The sequence below is a fragment of the Hypanus sabinus genome, chromosome 8 (genome assembly GCF_030144855.1).
Source record: "Hypanus sabinus isolate sHypSab1 chromosome 8, sHypSab1.hap1, whole genome shotgun sequence".
Taxonomy (NCBI): Eukaryota; Metazoa; Chordata; class Chondrichthyes; order Myliobatiformes; family Dasyatidae; genus Hypanus; species Hypanus sabinus.
In genome coordinates, this window is record NC_082713.1 from 62,020,232 (window position 1) to 62,041,376 (window position 21,145).

Genomic DNA, 21,145 nt, shown 5'->3' on the forward strand with positions numbered 1-21,145 from the left:
ACAATCTGTCTATTTTGTATGCATATTTAATTAGTAGTAATACTCTTGCAATTCAGCATTTATGGAGAATGTGTAATCATATACAGTACAGTACATTCAATCATGTGCAAACCGAACTGTAAGAGTGTAATTAAGCTCCATAATGAGTATCGCTTGGATATTTGGTAGCAATTTGGCTCTATTCCTAATGCCTTAACACCTTGCTCTATACTTCAGCAGGGATGGTAGCATGTGCAATTCCTGCTGAAGTCATACAGAAAAGTCAGATTGTGACTTTTGTTGTTGTGATGCCAGTGCTGCCAAATTTTGACCTTGACAAAGCAGCTACCATGATGCATTCAACTAACGCAGAGAGAGGTGTCAGTCTTTTACAAAGAGTTTCTTGGTGACTGCTTGGGAGGAGAAAGTAGTGCTGTTTGGTATTTCTGAAATGTGGGAACCTTCAAAGAGTGGCATGTTTGCAGTTTGACCTGGCTTTGGGACCAGGCAGTCTAGGTGAGACAAATAAGAAAGTAGGCAGAGAACATTGTCATAAGGAAGCTCTGAAGACCAAGGTTGTTTAGGGGCTGTTTTTCTACATTTGCTTCTGGTGTGAAGGAGTGTCAGGAGACTTTTTATACCAGGAGTTGTTCTGTGAATTGCACTACATGCTGCATCCATAAAGTAAAGAAAGAGCTACATTTCCAGTGGCAATGAAAGGAATGATAAACATTAACTTTTTTGGGCTTCTGCACTTTCCAAACAGTTAAGCCTCTGTAGAAGATTGCCATTTGTAGCATGCCTTAGTACACGGGGTTCCTGCAAGTTGTGGCACAGAGCCTGTGGATTGTGTTATATATTGTGTTAATATGCACCCTTGAGGGTGCCACATGAGAATTATGACATGTTTAGAGATTTCATAAGATTTTTCTTCTTTGAGTATTTGGCTGATTTGTGGCCATGAACGATCATGATGGCATTGCAACATAAACCAGAAAGTAACCAGAGTTTGCTCAGTTTCTCACATCTTCAGAAGGTGACTTGGACTGTTGAAGTACAATCCAGAACTAGACTCAGAACTTGTGGTTACCACTTATATGCATATTTCACTAACTTTCATTGATCCAGGCTTGGCCATTGCTTGCAATCATGGAGGAAGGGACCACGTAGTGTAGTGCAGCATGGATACAGCCTCTTTGGCCCATCAGTTCCATGCTGACCGTACAGGTAGTCCTAATTTCTGGCATCTGAGCCGTATCCCTTGAAGCCTTGGCCCACCAGGTGCTTTTTGAATGATGCAACTATACCTGTCTCAGCAGTCTATTCCATTTACTTGCCACTGTCTGCATGAAAAAGCTGTCCCTCAGAATCCTTTTTAAATCTTTTTTTCTCTCATGCCAAGTTTTGCCCTCTCCTTCTCTGAGGAAAAAAGACTGTTACCATCCACCTTCTCTGTGCCTCTCAGAATTTTGAGTATTTCTGTATGGTGTTGCTCATTCTCCTGCGTACCAAGGAATAAAGACCTAGCCCGGCCAATTTCTTAAAAAATAAGCCTCTCCTGGTTCTGCCACTCTCTCCAGTTTAACCACATCTTTCCTACTAAAAGGGATGACCGAAACAGTACATCGTACTGTAAATGCAGCCTCACCAGACTTGTACAACTGCATTATAATGCCCTGACTAGTGTCCTGAGCAATGAAGGTTAGTGTGCAAAACATCTTTTTCACCACCTCGTACACCTGTGATGTTGCGTGCAACAAACTGTGCACCTGTACTCCTAAGTTCCTCTGTTTCATTACACTTCCTGGTGCCTTACCAGGAAGTTAGAATATGACCTACACTGGTTTGACTTTCCAAAGTGCATCACTTCACACTTTTCCGTATTGAAATCTATTTGCCTACTTCTCTAACTGACCAAGATCCTCTATAATCTAGAATAGCCTTCTTCACTATTAACAACACCTTCTAATTTCATGTCATCTGCATATTTACCAATCAAGCCTTGTGCATTCATATCCAAATCATTAATCCAAATGTACCACCACTGACCCCTGCGGCACACCACTGGTCTGCAGTCCAAGAGACAATCTTCAATCATAACTCTCTGCTTCCAACCCCTGAGCCAGTTTACCTTACACAAAGCCATGCTGACTTCTCCTAATCAAACACTGTCTATCCAAATGCTGGTTTGCTCTCCCCCCTGCAGGAACATGCTGCTTCAGGATACTTGCTATCAATTTCATAAAAGTTTCTCACTTGCCATTCATTCTATTCCCTTCAAAACTGGCTTGCCCATCGATCTGTGCTAAATATAAAATATCAACCCCCCTCCCCCACTACACACGTAAATGATAGGGCCTGTCCTATCATATTCCATCACTTCCTTAAAAGTAAAATCACTTGGAAAGTGGAAGAGTTTAATATTAATCTCAGAACTGATCTTACCGAGGAAATAAATCCTTCATTATTATTGTAGTAATCTACAAGTTCAAAGTACATCAAACTTTCCAGGTAAATTTATTATTAAGTTACATATATGTCTCCAATAGATTCTGTTTTTTTTTGTAGGCATACACAGTAAATTTAATTACAAACAATAAAATCAATGAAAGGACTCATCTAGTAGGACAGACAAGCAACCAGTGAGCGAAGACAACAAACAGTGTAAATACAAAAGAGAAAAAAAAATAAGCAATAAATATTGCGAACATGAGATGAAGAACCTTTGGAGGCAAGCCCATAGGTTGTGAGACAGTTCAGTGATGGTGCGAATGAAGTTATCCCCTCTGGTTCAAGAGCCTTATAGTTCCTGAACCTGGTGGTGTGAGCCCTGAGGCTTCTGTACCACCTTCCCAGTGGCAGCAGTGAGAAGAGAGCATTGGGTGGTGGGTTATCGGTAATGGATGCTGTTTTCTTGCAATTGTGCTACATGTAGATGTGCTCAATAGTGGGGAGGGCTTTACCTGTGACAGACTGGACTGCATGCACTATATTTTTGTAGGATGTGTTTCTGTTCGTGAGCATTGGTGTTTCCATACCGAACCGTGATGCAACCAGTCAATATGATCTTCACCACATATCTAAAGATGTTTGTCAAAATTTTAGATATCATGCAGAATCTTCACAAACTTCTAAGGAAGAAGAGGCATGGCTGTGCTTTCTTTGCAACTGCACTTACATGCAAGGCCTGGGAATGAACTTCTGAAATGATAGCACTGAGGAATCTAAAGTTGCTGACCCCCTCCACCTCTGATCTCCCGATGAGGACTGATCCATGGACCACCGGTTTCTTCCTCCGGAAGTTAATAATCGGCTCCTTGATCTTGCTGACATTAGGTGAGAGGTTGTTGTTGTGGCCCACTCTGCCAGATTTTCAATTTCCCTCCTATATACCGATTTGGCCAATGACAGTGATGTCGTCAGCAAACTTAAATATGACATTGGATCTGTGCTTATCCTCACAGACATAAGTAAGTAGAAGCACACAGTCTTGTGCTGATGGAGTTTGTAGAGGAAATGTTGTTATCAATCCAAGCTGGTGTCTGCAAGTGAGGAAATTAAGGGTCCGATTGCGCAAAGAAGCATTGAGGCCTAGATCTTGAAGGTTATTGACTAGTTTTGAGGAGATGATAGTATTGAATGCAGAGCCGTCCGTAGTTGATGAAGAACTATGCATCTTTGCGGTCCAGATGTTCCATTATTGAGTGAAGATCCAATGAAATGCCATGTACTGTGGACCTCTTGTGCCGGAAGTCAAAATGGAGCCAAGTGGCTTCTCAGGCAGGTGTTGATATGTTTCGTCTCCATCCTCTCAACACAGTTCATTACAGAATCAGAATCAGGTTTATTATCACCAGCATGTGTCATGAAATTTGTTAACTTAGCAGCAGGAGTTCAATGCAATGCATTTATAGAAGGAAAAAAATTAAACAAATAAATAAATCAATTACAGTATACATATGTTAAATAGATTTAAAATCATGTAAAAACAAAACTAATATATATTTTAAAAAAGTGAGATGGTATTCACTGGTTCAATGTCCATTTAGGAATTGGATGGCAAAGTGGAAGAAGCTGTTCCTGAATCTCTGAGTGTCTTCAGGCTTCTGTATCTCCTAACCGATGGTACCAGTGAGAAAGGGGCATGCCCTGGGTGCTGGAAGTCCTTAATAATGGACGCTGCCTTTCTGAGTCAGTGCTCCTTGAAGATATTCTGGGTGTTTCGTATGCTAGTTCCCAAGACAGAACCAACTAAATTCACAACATTCTGCAGCTGCTTTTAGTCCTGTGCAGTAGCCTTCCCATACCAGACAGTGATGTTGCCTGTCATCTCTGTTATCACAGTGGATTTAAGTGCTACTGGATGATAGTCATTGAGGCCGATTACCACATTCTTCTTAGGCACCAGTGTAATTGAAGCCTGCTTGAAGCAGGTTACCTCAGACTGCCAAAGTGAGAGATTAAAGATATTGATGAACACTCCAGGCAGTTGGTCAGTACAGGTTTTTAGTACTCAGCCAGGTACCCCATCTAGGCTGTATGCTTTCTGTAGGTTCACCCTCCTGAAGAAAGCTCTCACATCGACCTCAGAGACTGAAATCACAGGGGTCATCAGGGCCTGTGAGATTTTGTGATGCTTCCTTCATATTTTGTCAGAGCAAGCGAGCATAGAAGGCATTGAGGTAATCAGGGAATGAAGCCTTGTTGTCATCCATGGCACTTAGTTTCACTCTGTAGGAGGTAACAGCATTCAGGCCCTGCCATAGATGTCCAGCATCCTTCAGTGATTCAAGTTTGGTCCGAAATTGCCACTTCACACGAGACGGCTTTCCAGAGATTATACTTGGACCTCTTGTTCCTTACTTAGTTTCCAGACCTGAATGCCAGTAATCTGACCCTCGGCAGCTTTATGAGTCTCATGGCACATACAAAGGCTCTGGTTAGTACATGCAGTAAGAAACTTAAATGACTTATAGCAAAACCAGAAACTGTTTATTAAAGTACTGTAGGGCAATAAACAACTGAAAGGGTGATTACTTACAGTATGTCTCAGAAACAATAGTTTTCATGAAAGTTCAGAACTTGTGTACCAATCTTTCTTTTCTCTTTAATTGATGGGGGACTGTCGTGAACTTGTAGCATGCATTTGTTTTTATTTTGAAGTCCTTTACATTCTTTGAAACCAATTTGCCCTTATAGTTGTTGAAGTTTAAAGACTGCTGAGTATTCGATTCATCAGTCGCTCTTCTGCTTGATTGTATAAATGTATATGACAGATGCAGATATGGGTTTGTGGTGGTGGTGGATGGAGTTTAGACTGCCTGACTGGAGAAGGAAGTGTTTTAATCATTCACACTAATGGAGTAATAGGACCAGAAGATATAGGAGCAGAACTAAGCCATTTGGCTTAATTTTTCATCACGACTGATCCAAATTTTTCCCAGACTCCTCCCTTCTCCCTGTATCCCTTCATGTCTGGCCAATCAAGAATCTATCAATCTCTGCCTTAAGTATACATAAAGACTTGGCCTCCACAGCTGCCTGTGGCAAAGAATTCCACAGTTCTAATAATTTTAGAACATACTCCTTTTCTAGGGTTTTATTCCATCTATTTCTAAGAACTACATCTGTTTCAGAAATGTACTACTGCAGGGTTCTAGGATGATAGTTTTAAGCTGACTGTGCACCCTACTCCAAATTGGAGAGGCTTTGTAGCCTAATGATGGAATTACTCCTAATTAGGCTCCATGGTATCTCTGGCTTGGAATTAAATGTTAATGTGACCGATCAGGATCAAGCTTAGTGCTAATGCTGTCCCACAAATGAATAACGTGTCAACAGGTCTGGAAGTGGTACCTGAGTAAACTACTGAATGACCATTGGCTCTTGGGAAGGTATACCTCAGAAAGGAGTGAAAGAGGATTGAGGTTGATTTTTCAATAAAATATTCATCACTAAATATGGTTCTGCTTCTGTAGTCCAGTGTATAAACATATTGAAGGATAGCCATATTACATAAATTAATAGAATTAGAGCTTAGTCAACCTTGGACACGGGCATATTATAATATAGCTAATGAACAATTTATTCATTGAACTTAGAGGAAATGATCTGTTGAATTATATTACTGTCAATTTCATCCTGAAAAATTGAAGACTTAACACAATGATAGAATGTTTGGGCATCAATTGAAACTTTTGTAGATAACAGCGTTTACCAGGATTTGAATCTGCAATTTGTCTATCAACTGACAAATCAAGTTACTTGTTCTACTAAAATAAGTTAGTTCACCAAATAAATGATATTTGATCTGTTTGCAATTTGGTATTCATGAAGTATGAAGGCTCTCTCCCTCTTCCCCCCCCCCCCCCTTTTTTGTGTTCTAAAGGTTGAATATAAGCATTCTAGGAAGGAAGGTGCTAGGTTTAGCTCTCCTGCTAATGGAAGAATGGATATGCAGAATTTGAAAATTGCCACAATATTAAATATAGAATTAGCTATTTGTGCAATCGTAGTCTTCAATGAATACGTGGACCAGTATTTAAATTTTATAAAAAGCTGACAACAATGATGTTGTATCTAAATATAGAGCATATCTAAAATTAAATTTAATTGACTTCAAAAATATTACTTTAATCACTAATTATTGTTTATTTTTAGATGTTTTTTCAGAAGTACAACTACAGAAAATCATTGTGAACATGTAATGCTTTAAAACAAAATGACTTAAGATATTCTGATGGTGTTTTTAATATTGATTTTGAGGTACTGCACATCCATTACACATTGACAGAATAAATTTCTCTTCACCATTGCTCACAATCTGAAAGTACTGAGTACAAAGCAACAAATTAGAGCAGCTATTTGTCTATACTGTTAACCAAATTCTGTGTCAACGATCCCAATGTATTATAAAATTGTTCACAAAAATTTTAATTCTCCTTTTGCTAATTTATGTTTTAACTCTGAGGTGTTCACTGAGATGCATTTTGAGAATACAGAGCAGCTGCTCATAAGATATTTAGTTTTTTAAGTGAAAGTATAAGGTAAATAAATGTTTTTATAACACAGCATAATGATGGTAGTGATTACATATCTCAGTTACTGTTGAATGAACTGAAACTGTAAAAAACTCTGTGATGTTACAATTACAGGAGTGATAATACTGTGATTGCACAACCAACAATGTGCTTCCATTTCCCAAACTAATTATACAAATAACTCTACTGCCAGTAACCATGTGACAGTTTCATACAATGATTAATTTAAAAAAAATATATTCTGGTAAAAAGCTCATTGAAGCTAAAGCATTGAAAAAAAAGTGAGGCAGACTCATGTAACACATGAGAAGAAGGTAGCCAAACAATAATATTAGATAAGGTGGAGGTTAGGAACAGAAAGGGGTCAATACCTTTACTGGGTGGTTTTCATAGGCCTCCCAACAGTAACAGGGATATCGATGAGCAGATCGTGAAACAGATCCTGGAAAGGTGTAATATTAACACAGTTGTCGTGATGGGAGATTTTAAGTTCCCAGATATCAAGTGGCATTTCCCTAGAGCAAGAGGTTTAGATGGGGTGGAGTCTGTTAGGTGTATTCAGGAAGGTTTCTTGACACAATATGTAGATAAGCCGACAAGAGGAGAGACTATACTTGATCTGGTATTGGGAAATGAACCTGGTCAGTTGTCAGATCTTTCAGTGGGAGAGCATTTTGGAGATAGCGAACATAATTCTGTCTCCTTTGCAATAGCATTGGAGAGCAATACGAACAAATAAGTTAGAAAAGTGTTTAATTGGAGTAAGGGGAATTATGAGGCTATCAAGCAGGAACTTGGAAGCTTAAATTGGAAACAGATGTTCTCAGGGAAAAATATGGAAGAAATGTGACAAATGTTCAGGGGATATTTGTGTGGAGTTCTACATAGGTACGTTCCAATGAGACAGGGAAGTTATGGTAGGGTACAGGAACCATGGTGTACAAAGGCTGTAATAAATCTAGTCAAGAAGAAAAGAAAAGCTTATAAAAGGGTCAGAGAGCTAGGTAATGTCAGAGATCTAGAAGAATATAAGGCTAACAGGAAGAAGCTTAAGAAGGAAATTAGGAGAGCCAGAAGGGGCCATGAGAAAGCCTTGGTGGGGCAGGATTAAGGAAAACTCCAAGGCATTCTACAAGCATGTGAAGAGCAAGAGGATAAGACGTGAAAGAATAGGACCGATCAAGTGTGACAATGGGAAAGTGTATATGGAACCAGAGGAAATAGCAGAGGTACTTAATGAATACTTTACTTCAGTATTCACTATGGAAAAGGATCTTGGTGATTGTCGTGATGACTTGCAGTGGACTGAAAAGCTTGAGCATGTAGATATTAAGAAAGAGGATGTCCTGGAAGTTTTGGAAAGCATCAAGTTGTATAAGTTGCCAGGACTGGATGAGCTGTACCCCAGGCTACTGTGGGAGGCAAGGGAGAAGATTTCTGAGCCTCTAGCAATGATCTTTGCATCATCAATGGGGACAGGAGAGGTTCTGGAGGATTGGAGGTTTGTGGATGTTGTTTCTTTATTCAAGAAAGGGAGTAGAGATAGCCCAGCAAATTATAGACCAGTGGGTCTTACTTCAGTGGCTGGTAAGATGTTGGAGAAGATCATGAGAGGCAGGATTTATGAACACTTGAAGAGGGATAATATGATTAGGAATAGTCGGCAAGACTTTGTCAAAGGCAGTTCGTGCCTTATGAGCCTGATTGAATTTTTTGAGGATGTGGCTAAACACATTGAAGGAAGAGCAGTAGATGTAGTTTATATGGATTTCAGCAAGGTATTTGATAAGGTACCCCATGTAAGGCTTACTGAGAAAGTAAGGAGGCATAGGAACCAAGGGGACATTGCTTTGTGGATCCAGAACTGGCTTGCCCACAGAAGGCAAAGAATGGTTGTCGACGGGTCATATTCTGCATGGAGGTCAGTGACCAGTGGTGTGCCTCAGGGATCTGCTCTGGAACCCCTTCTCTTTGTAATTTTTATAAATGACCTGCATGAGGAAGTGGAGGGATGGGTTAGTAAGTTTGCTGATGACACAAAGTTTGGAGGTGTTGTGGATAGTGTGGAGGGCTGTCAGAGGTTACAATGGGACGTTGATAGGATGCAAAACTGGGCTGAGAAGTGGTAGATGGAGTTCAACCCAGATAAGTGTGAAGTGGTTCATTTTGGTAGGTCAAATATGATGGCATAATTTAGTATTAATGGTAAAACTCTTAGCATTGTGGAAAATCAGAGGGACCTTGGGGTCCGAGTCTATAGGACGCCCAAAGCAGCTGCACAGGTTGACTCTGTGGTTAAGAACTCCTACGGTGTATTGGCCTTCATTAATCGTGGAATTGAATTTAGGAGCCGAGAGGTAATGTTGCAGCTATATAGGACCCTGGTCAGACCCCACTTGGAGTACTGTGCTCATTTCTGGTCACCTCACTACAGGAAGGATGTGGAAGCCACAGAAAGGGTGCAGAGGAGATTTACAAGGATGTTGCCTGGATTGGGGAGCAAGCCTTATGAGAATAGGTTGAGTGAACTTGGCCTTTTCTCCTTGGAGCGACGGAGGATGAGAGGTGACCTGATAGAGGTGTATAAGATGAGAGGCATTGATTGTATGGATATTCAGAGGCTTTTTCCCCGGGGCTGAAATTGTTGCCACAGGAGGACACAGGTTTAAGGTGCTGGGGAGTAGATACAGAGGAGATGTCAGGAGTAAGTTTTTTTACGCAGAGATTGGTGAGTGCATGGAATGGGCTGCTGGTGATGGTGGTGGAGGTGGATACAATAGGGTCTTTTAAGAGATTTTTGGATAGGTTCATGGATTTAGGAAAATCGAGGGTTATGGGTAAGCCTAGTAATTTCTAAGGTAGGGACTTGTTTGGCACAGCTTTGTGGGCTGAAGGGCCTGTATTGTGCTGTAGGTTTTCTATGTTTCTAAGGTATTTAGTGAGCCAAATACACGAGTGAGATATACCCAGCTCCAGATGGTCCTTGACATGGAGAGGAACAGTGAGGTGATGTATACCCTTTCATCACCTTACTTGGTCCTCTGGATGATGGAATTGGTCTATAAAGGGCTATTGTTGAAGTGCCTCAGCAATATAATCATTTGGATAGTACTTAATTAATAAAAGAAAACAGAGATGGTGGCACGGTAGCTTAGCTATTAATGCATCGTTTTACAGTGCCAGCTGAAAGATCAGAATTTAATTCCTGTTGTTTTCTTTAAGGAGTTTGTAGGTTCTCGCCCTGACCATGGGGGTTTCCTTTAGATTTCTGTGGAGGTATCAACAGCGGCTGGTTTGACCCCAATACTTAATTATACTTTTGCTCTAATACATGTTTTAGATGTTACCTGTAATTAATAAACTCAAAGCTGCCAGGTTCAACTTTAATGGTGCAGTAAGATAAGGAAAAGGTTGAGTTTTTCTATCTGAAAATTTGGCATGTATGCTACTCAGCAAGAGTTTCTGCATAAAGGCAAAGTGTATTTCTGTTCCAGACAATGAAAGTAGAAAACTCAACGAAGTCCATGAAGACTGAGGTCTGAAAGTCTCATTGCCTCAGGTAATTTATCCAGATTTCACTAGGCGACATGATTGCAATTGCAATCTCTACTGACGTTACTCAAACCTGGTCTTGTATCCAGCAGTATTTCTCTAGGAACTGGAATTTTAAAAATCATTATTAGAGCAAAAATATTGGGGACAAACCAACCACTGCTCATCCTTCCACACAGACTCGAAATATAAAGTATGCAAATTTGCATTATTTTATTGGGTAATACTTTTATTTTTATAAAATTATAGTCTTGTAATTTTAACTTTCATTTGAGGAATATAAGTTGCTCAGTTGAAAGTAATCTGAATAAACTAGAAGACTGTGGTCATTGATCGGTCTGTGGTGTTACAAGCCCCAAAGGGTAATTTGAACTATCAGCAACAACACTAATTCATTTGACATGAAAAAAAAAAATCATTAATGCAGTTCATAAATTGAAAAACATGCAGTTTTGCTGGGCTGGAGCTTTACAGATGTCTAAGGGTCTGTGATAAAGATTCGGTTCTGAAGTAGTTTTTGAAGGTAAGGGTTTTGAAGGGAAATAAGTAGGAACTGCGCAGGTAAACTGAGCCCATCTTCTGAGACCACAGATGGTGGAGGGTGCTTCTTGTAGAGAGGATTATTTATCGGAAAGCAGCAGCATTGTTGCCAGGGCAAGCAAGGGTTCCGGAACTTTTGGACAAATGTTAATATCCATGAAATGTTGTTAAATCATCAAAATACAGGAGATTAATCTCTTTAACAGAGGAGAAAAAAAGGTTGAATTGCTAGGCTATCAATACACCAACATCAATCTGTGCTAGTGTCTAAAACCTGCTGCACCCTTTGTGTACCTTTATAAGTATCACTGTCCCAAGTAAGGTAATGATACTGTGAGGAAGTAAAATCTCTTTTGTTGTACGAAATCTTCCAGGTCTTCCATACTTCACATTGTCATTTTCTGTGCTGATTCACCTGGTGCTGAAGAAAGTAGTGGACAGATCCTAATTTTTTTTCTTGTCCTATTCTCTCCTCCATTTGAATCTTGACAGTTTGCTAGGACATTGACATTTGCGGGGAAGTAGTGGGATCCAGGGGAAGTGGTAGAATCAGACAAAATAGCAACAGTTAACAGACACTTTGGCAGGTACATGAACTGGGGGAGGCAAGAGACTGCAGGTAATGGAATCTAGAGATAATGAACAATATGCTGGAGGAACTCAGTGGGTCATACAGCATCTGTGAGGGGAAATGGACAATTAACGGTTTGTGTCGAGACCCTCCATGGAGAGATATCAATAATCTACAGTAAAATGGGATTCGCTTAGATTGGTATCATGGTTAGCACAGACATCAGAAAGGCATGCTCATGTGCTGTATGTTCTAAGATACCTTGTACAAGCAGACATTATTCAGGAATGATTATCATTAGTCAGGTTTTATGACATCGAATAAAAAACATCAAAGTCAGATGTCATGCCACACTTTCTACTTGTTCACACAATATTTGCTTCCACCAGAGACTCGTGGATACTGCAGGAACACAGAAGATTTCCACCCCCACACCCTCACACCCTTCTGTGAATCAGACAGAGCTGAGTCCAGCTGAGATTACAAAACTTGATGCTTATAAGGGATTGAAAGGAGGATCTTAATGGCTTAGTTATTTCTTGAATAAACTTACTGAACCATCGGTAGCGCTCTTAATCTCTTTCTAAAGGGACTGCAATGAATAAATACTGCAGGTTCTGGAGCCTGCTCATCATTTAGTCTTGCATCAGGTTTAAAAGTCTTTTTTCTATGTTAGCATCTTACAGAGCAGATGGCACAATTTTGGCAAGTTGTCTAAAATGAGATGATGTGGTAAGGCCAACCGATTATTATCAATGCCATTTATTTCACTACTTGGCTTCCTAATTGCTTCTGGAGGATTAAGAGATTTTGATGGATATTCATGAGGAATGCAGAAATACCTCATTACCTTCCACTCACTCCTCCATTATTGCATGTGAAGTAAAAATTTGCAAAGTAAATCCAGTGGCTACAGTTAAAGACATTTGTAATTTCAAGCATTTTTTTTCTGTTGGGGGGGGGAACAAAATCTTTTTAAGGAAGTGAAGATGTTTAGCAACAAATCCAGATTTAAGATCTAAAGGTCAGATGCTGATGGTTTACACAGTGTGGATCTCATTTTCTGTCCTGGTGCAGCTTCATATTGATCCTGGAGCATTTCCCGTTTCCCCTGGCTGGAGACTTGCACACAAACTATGCTGAAATGCTCTGACTGTGCCAGCCTGTTATCTTCTAGGGAGCAGCTATGCCAGAATGATTAAAAACAAGAATTGTCAATTTCATACAGCCAGTTTCTGTCGTGACTGTTATATGTGCATAGAATGCAAATGATTATAAAACTGCTCAGGGCTGAATGTACTATCTAGGTCCAAACATCCTGTCATCGCTAATTTAGAATGTTGGTCACACACTTTGTATTAAAGGGGAAGATGGCAAAAGAAGGGAAATATTGTTAAGGTTGGGAAATGATAAGACTGCTGACCAAAACATTTATACTTTTCCCTTCACCTGGCTTCTACTAACACACTCCTTCTTGCACTCCTTCTCTTACCCCACTTTAAGCTCTGGCTTCTTCCTTCCTTTCCAGTCCTGATAAAGAGTCTCAACCTAAAACACCGACCCTATATTCCTCTCCATAGATGCTGCCTGACCTGCTGAATCCCTCCAGTATTTTATGTATGTCGCTCTGGATTTCCAGCATCTGCAGAATATCTGCTGTTGATGAACATATTTTTAATGGAGTTGTGAGCAAGCAGCCAATATATAACATGGATGGAGCATAAAGTTCCTTTGCTTGCTCTGTAAACCCTGCAGGGGATGCAACCAAGAAAATGCTTGTTTATCACCTGCGGCAGTGAAACTTCCCATCCCTGCACAGCTGAAGCTCTCAATTTGATGTCATTTGGTAGGATTATGGATTCAGAGACCACTGGATCTACTTCATTTATCTAGTCGATGAATGAGATGTGCAAGCATCAATTTATTCAACTCAGTCTGTGAAGGAAACATCCAGAGACTCAGTCAATCAATTGTGTAAATCAGCAAAACAAGGGTTGACACATAATCATTACGAAAGAGCTGAGAAAAACTACTGACTCCACCCATGCTAGCAGTCACCTATTCACCAAATTGCCATCTGCGAGAAGCCACAGGTGCATCACCACCAGGACTAAGCTTCTTTCCTGTAGCTAAACAACATCGCAACAAAACTCATTTAAGAGTAACACACTAACTGTCCCCGCACAGTATCAGTTAAATGGTCTTTCCTACTCTTCTGTTGGTAAACACTTAGTCTGTTCATAGGTTCACTTTTATTTAATTTTGATTATTGATCTTCGCACATCTGACTGTTCTGCTAGTTTTTGATTGCTCATGGTTATTCACACTTTTGTCTCATAAATTGTTGGTTGCCATTGTGTTGCCTGGTGTGGTATTATTCTGTGTTCTATGCTTGCTTGGCACTGAACCACCGTCAATTCTGGTATGCTTCACATACTGGCAATAAAGTGATTTTGATTCTGAAAGTTGCAATGTTAAAACAAGCCAAGGACCTCAATCTTGTGTGCAAATAAAATTATAAAATATTTAGACATGGTAAAATGACAGAAACTTTAAGTTATTCAAGATAGTAAATTTTAATGGAATATAACATGTATTAGTTGATAACTTAATAATTCAATTATGCCAAGTTAACAAAAGTGAGAATGACTGAGCAAAATTACAAACATTTGTTTACATTTCCAGGTTTGGAATATTAATTTAAGAAATTGTAGTTAATTTAAATTAACTCACCAGACATGCAGATGAATTACAGAACAAATAAATGCTTGGAGTTGCAGAATTCTATCTCAGGAAGGAGCCCATGCTTTCAGGGAAGGAAAGAATAGCCTTGGAATATTGATGAATGAAAAAGTAGAATAGGAAATCTCAACCTCAAGGGAACAATTTGATGAACAGACAGCCTAGTGGCATGTTACATTAATGTATCAATACAACATACCTTAAAATTATAAGGCTTGAAGTTAATTATTGATTCCAGTGAGTGAATTTTAAGTCTTAGCTAACCCATATTAAGAAGGCAACAAATTTTATTTCTTTGGTGGATAAAAATTAGATAATTTCCCCGAAAGCACTGGTTTTGACTCACAGTCCAAAGACCTGCTGAGTAAGTTGATTGGTCATTGTAAATTGTCCTGTGGTTACATTGGGGTTAATCAGGGTGGTGAGGTTGCTGGGATAGCAAGGCTTGACGGCCCTACTCCATGCTGTGTCACTAAATAAATAAATCATTTTATTGTTTCATCTTCTATTGACCAGTTGCAACATTCATCGAAGCCTTGACTAGGTTACATATTTCTCTTCTTAATTGACAAGTGTGACAATGAAATCGCAATGCAAAATTAATAAAACAAGAATATAAAAAGGAACAAGGCATGAAATATTAAGTGTATATGGCAAACTTTGCAGCTAATTAAACATAGTATTATGTAAATTAAGATAATATATGGTTGAAATTGTCATTAATTTAAAATGAGATATTAGTTTTCGGATATCACTTCAAGTGCCACTTCTTTTCTCCCATCTGTATCTAAATTACACAGCAGTAATTCGACTAATTAAAATGAGTGGGTTGGGATTTACACTTAAAGATAGAGATCCATGCTTTAGGGGAGGTTTGGCAGAAAGAACAACTGTGGTCAAAATTTCATCTCACTTGGAAGTATTCCTAACACCTACCATTTCAAGGAGAAGGGCAACCATGTCAAATACGTGAGGAAGGCCCCAGATTTGATACCGTGTCCAGACTGCACTAATTTGCTCCATCCATTGAGATCAAAACTATTGCCTTGAGTTAGGGTGGTAAAAATTAGTTGGGATTACCACTAAGTGATATCCAGAAAATGGTGCTTATACTGTATGACTATATCAGAAGAGAACATGTTTTGGGAAGATTTCCATTCTATTCACACTCAAATAACTTAGCATCTCCTTTGATTCTATCTGGTTGATGTGCTTGTATGTTCTTATCTATCTCTGGGCATTCTCCAAGTGATCTTTTATCACACTCCCATCCCTCTATCTTTGATCTATTAACTTCATGTCCTTCTTTTGTTTTTAGTATTCTGCTAACTCTGTACCTTGTTTCACGTGCAAAAATGTAGTAACAATTGCAACCACTATTTAAGCTCTACTGTATGTGCTTTATTTGGAAATTATTTGAACCTATCAAGTAAATCTTAAATATTTTTTCATACCCCACAGCAATCTTCCTCCTCAGTGGCAGTGCCCACCCCTACTCCTTGGAATTGCCACTCACTGCTTTAACATTCTCTTCCAGTTCATTAATCAGGAGGGGCCACTGGATTTTGAACTCTAGTCTCCCATGAGCTCCATCTCATCACTGTCCATTGATTGGTTGTTTGACTCTCTGGACTTGTTAAAGGCAGCAGCTCACTGATTCAAAGCCTTGAAAATGGTTTGGTTCTCTTGCTGGAGCTATCAAAGTCCCAGTCTCTCCTGACTGCTGCATTTCTACTTGAGTGGCAACAGTGCTATTGATATGCATGAATGCAATAGAACAATATGGAAAACCTTGATTGTAAATGTAAAGAACGCAGAGGTGTTGAAGTTTATTCATGTAAATATTTTTTATTATTAATAAAGTGTATTCTGTTAAGAAAAATCTGGACTTAAATTCAGCCCCAAGATCGCTTTCAGGTAGATTTAGTGGCAGAAACATGGAGTTGATATTGATTTATTATTATTGGCACATGTACCAAGACACAGTGAAAAGCTTCTCCTACGTACTGTTCATAAATCATTACATAGTGCATTGAGGTAGAACAAGTAAAACAGAAACAGAATACAGAATGAAGTGTAGCAGCTACAGAGAAAATGCAATGCTGATTAAATAATAAGGTGCAAAATCATAACGACTTAGTGATGTATGCTCAAAAATCCATCTTCTTGAACTAGAACATCCAGGACATCTTCAAGGAGCAATACTTCAGGACAGTATCCATCGTTAAGGACCCCGATCACCCAGGACATGCACTCTTCTCATTGCTACTATCAGAAAGGAGGTGCAGGAGCCTGTGAGCATGCCCTTAATGATTCAGGAACAGCTTTTTCCCCTCTGCCATCTGATTTCTGAATGGACATTGATTCCATGACCTAAGTCTCACTGATTTTTAGTTCTATTTTTGCACTGCTTATTTAATTTACACATTGAAATGTACAAACGTTTGTAGAAATCCTACAGCACGATACAGGTCTTTCAGCCCATGATGTTGTGTTGAGCATGTAATGATTTTGAGAAATACCTAGGGTAACCCATAGGCTTCTATTTTTCTAAGCACAATGTACCTATCCAGGAGTCCCTTAAAAGATCCTATCATGTCTGCCTCCACCACTGTCACTGGCAGCCCTTTCTGTGTGTAAAAAAAAAAACAACAACAACAACTTGCCCCAGACATCATCTCTGTACCTACTTCCAAGCACCTTAAAACTGTGACCTCTCGTGCTAGCCATTTCAACCCTGGGAAAAAGCCTCTGACTATCCACGTGATCAATGCCTCTCATCATCTTACACACCTCTATCCCGTTATCTCTCATCCTCCGTTGCTCCAAGGAGAAAAGCCCAAGTTCACTCAACCTATTCTCATAGGGCATGCTCCCCAATCCAGGCAACATCCTTGTAAACCTCCTCTGCACTCTTTCTGTATTTTCCACATTCTTCCTGTAGTGAGGTGACCAGAACTGAGTACAGTGCTCCAAATGGGGTCTGACCAGACTAGCTATAACATTACCTCGCAGCTCTTAATCTCAGTCCCATGGTTGATGAAGGCCAATGCACCGTATGTCTTCTTAACTACACAGTCAATCTGTGCTGCAGCTTTGAGTGTCCATATTTAATGTATACATATATTAATGTATATATATTTAATGTATGTGTATTTACTGTAATTCAATCTTTGTTTCTCTTTGTTATGTATTGCATTGTATTGTTGCCACAAAAACAAGTAATTTAATGAAAAATGCCAATGATATTAAACCTCATTCTGATTCTGAGAAAAATTCAATAGCAAGGTACAAACTATTGTTAAGTCTGGTGGTACATGCTTTCAGGCTTTTGTATCTTGTGCCTGATGAAATGAGGGAAAAGAGAGAATGCCCGTGATGCTGAGCTTGTTAGAAGAGAGCACAGTTATCAAGGTAAAAGGCCCCAAATTGCCTTTATAGTCACAGGTTAGTATGCTGATGATTTTTCAGTCATGGCCTGACCTTGGTTCCTGCCTTTGCAGACTTTGCACATTCTTTCCATGGATGTGCAGGTTCCCTTTGAGCATTCTGGTTTACTCCCACATCTGAAGCTTATGTAGGTAGGTTAATTGGAAAATGTAAAAACTACTGTTTAGTGTAGCATGATGACATTAAGAGTTAATGGACACACAGGAGAGAATTAAGTTGTAGGAATACAGTTAAAGCAGTTTCAGATAATGTGATTGCTCTTTGTAGCTGGCAAGGATTAATTGAGCTGATTGGCCTCCTCTTATGTTATTATATGTATATTCTTTGATCTTCAGAAGCACCCAAAGCCAAGGCTTCAAACACTACTAGAAATTCTTAGTGATAATATGTTGGTTTGAACCAGAGCTGAATGTTGGAATCACAATGAATGTTGGGGTTACTGACCTGAGAATGGAGGTCTTGTGGGTTAGAACCACTAGACGACCAGTGCCACTTGAGACAGGTTTGTCAGTAATGGTATTTATGGCCTTCATTACGTTATTGGTGCCAATACTGTCAAGATTGCTTAATGTTGCTTAGAAAAGGTGTTATAATATGTGTACAACATAATACTCAAGAAATGCATCAGAGTGACATGAAGTGACCTACAGATGTTTATAATGTTTTTTCCCACTGCTTGTATTGCATTTTCACTCGTACTAAAATAAACAGCAAGAACATATTGAAGTTCCAGGCAATAGATTTTATCCACTGTTGTGACAGGGCTGAAAAAAATCAAATCTTCTCAAAGTGGGACACAACAACATTAGTTTGAATAAAATTTGAACTCCCTCTCCTCTGATAGCTGAGTGACAAAGTTTAGACAAAACGGGGGAATAAAATGAAATTTAATAATCACTGTTAACATTGGGACTGTCCTTATACATTAAAGATGATCTTATTAAATGTTTAGAGACTGAGAAAAGTTATGTAACACAAATTATACTATCAAGGATAAAAGTTAATCCATTCCTAGTTCCACTTGCAAATTCTCTTTAAATTTACTTGTTTTGTAATTTTTATTAGTTTTACTTATAAAACAAAAGAAAATTCAAATATTGGGAGCATAGTTTGAATGTGATTTTGTAAGAAACTTGGCAACTACCTGAGCAGTTTCTATGAAAAATACTTTTTCTTTACATTAAGCTTCCCAATAGCTTCACTCTTCAAAGATGTATAAGAAGATAAGAGGTCGAAGCTTGAGGAGGCCCCTGTGCTCATTGTGCTATGCTTGATGTTTCATCTCAATGCTGTGCTCCTGAAATAAACACAACTTCCTATCTTGTAAACTATCCAACTATCAACCATTTTCTTGAGCCACCGCATTTGTTAGATTATATACATTTATTTTTTATTTTATTATTAATTGTCCATCTTCTTTTGCGCACTGCATACATTCAGAAGTCTTATCTTTAAATTGCTAAATTTCTCCTCAACTGAAGCATCTGCCCATCTTCCACACTACATTCCTCCCTCCCTCCCTCCAAATGTGTTAGAGTTTAAAGAAAGTCAATTTATATGGACCATTGTTCCCAAACCAAGTCAAGTAAAGACTGTTTCATCAGAATGCTCCAACTTTCCTCAACACTGACATCAGTGTCCCATGAATTGAAACCCAGTTACCTCATGCCAATCCTTGGCCCGTGCATTTAATTCTATCCTTTTGACCCTCTGCTAATTTGCACTAGACTTGTATGGTATTTCAGAGATTATTATCTTACTGCTTTTTTTTTAATTCCAGTTTCCCCTTTTCCTTCAGCAGAAATACCCACTTTGTCTTTATGTTATTGCTTCCCTCATAGAACATGGTAACTGGATCATTCCCATCAATCTAAATTCCTCCATCCTTCAAGAGATGTCCTTATGCCTGTCACTGGGTAGGTGTGGTGAACTACATATACCTGTCTGGACACGCCCCCCCCCCCCCCGCTGACTGCTCCTGTGGCCCCTCCCACTGACCATGGCTCCTCCCACGGACCCCAGTATAAAGGCGATTGGAGACCCTGCCCCGGCCTCAGCCTCCAGGATGTAGTGTGGCGGTCAATCGCTGCTTGTTCTTCCTTTCAGCCAATAAAAGCCGATATCCCGCCTCACGTCTCCAAAAGTTATTGATGGTGCATCAGTAGGTTATACAGCCTCAGGACTCGCAGCTTCAGAGAAAATGAGCTTATCACCTCTACATTCCTTTTCTCATGTTAATACAGTGCTTGTCCTTGTCCTCCTTGTCCTTGCTTTCATTCATCCAAACTTCATGAGCTTGAGCTTTGTGCATCATGGATATTTATTTATTTAGTTAGTTATTGAGGTAGTGTGGAATAGGCCCTTTTTGCGCTTTGACCCGCACCGCCCAGCAACTCTTGATTTAACCCCAAGATTAATGATGGGACAATTTACAATGATCAGTTAGTCTACCAGCCAGTATGACTTTGGACTGTGGGAAGAAACCGGGTTATCCAAAGGAAACCAACATGGTCATGGGAAGAACATAGCCAAACATAGAGACAGCAGTGGGAATTGAACCCAGGTCGCTAGTACTGTAAAGCTTTGAGCTGACCACTTTGCTATCATGCCGATACAACAGCTGAAGTTTCTCTAATGGTACTTCAACCATCTCCACCATTTGTGCAGTATTTAATCAAAGGAGTGCAACTTTCTGCTAGAGCAAAGTGCCTGGGGTAACCTCCACACTCCCTGTTACTTCCTGTTCAAGATCTCGAACTCTCATTCATCATCACTGAAACTCAGTTCTTGAAGCTGCAATCACTTACTAATTCACTTTTTCCTCCAGCAGTTTTTGAATGTGATGTGCTTTCTTGCCCTTCTGTGTGCTTTTTGTGAATCTGATCAAGAGATTGTAGCAGGAGCCAGTTTATTGAAAACCCTTGCATTTGCCCCAAGCTTCATGACATTGTGTAAAGCACTTTGCTACCATTTTGATGTGCATTCATTGTATACATGCAAGAATTTTAAACTCCCTTTTGCTGCTCGGGCACATTTCTCAATGAGGAGGAATTTCATGGTCATTGGCAGCTCTTAATATAAGAAACCCACTTGAACCCTTAATTAGCTCAAGTTGTCTTCTTACAGTATATCATCCAATCACAGAGCAACAAATTATAATTTTACTGAGCTGAGCAATGTGCTATGGCATCTTTATTCCATGAAATCCCACTCAACAAAAAAGGCTGCTTCTTTATGACCTCCCATGTAAGAAAATACGGGGACCATTGGC

The 21,145-nt window shown here is 39.5% G+C and overlaps 1 protein-coding gene across 1 annotated transcript in view; it reads left to right on the plus strand.

Moving 5' to 3' along the window:
- pcdh11 (protocadherin 11) overlaps positions 1–16,000 on the plus strand; it is a 34,922-nt gene extending 18,922 nt beyond the window's left edge. The window contains exon 3 of the mRNA XM_059977299.1: positions 15,886–16,000. Within this exon, the coding sequence (XP_059833282.1) occupies positions 15,886–15,948 (63 nt within the window). The 3' untranslated portion in view covers positions 15,949–16,000. The remainder of the gene's footprint in view (positions 1–15,885) is intronic.
- Positions 16,001–21,145: the final 5,145 nt, after the last annotated feature.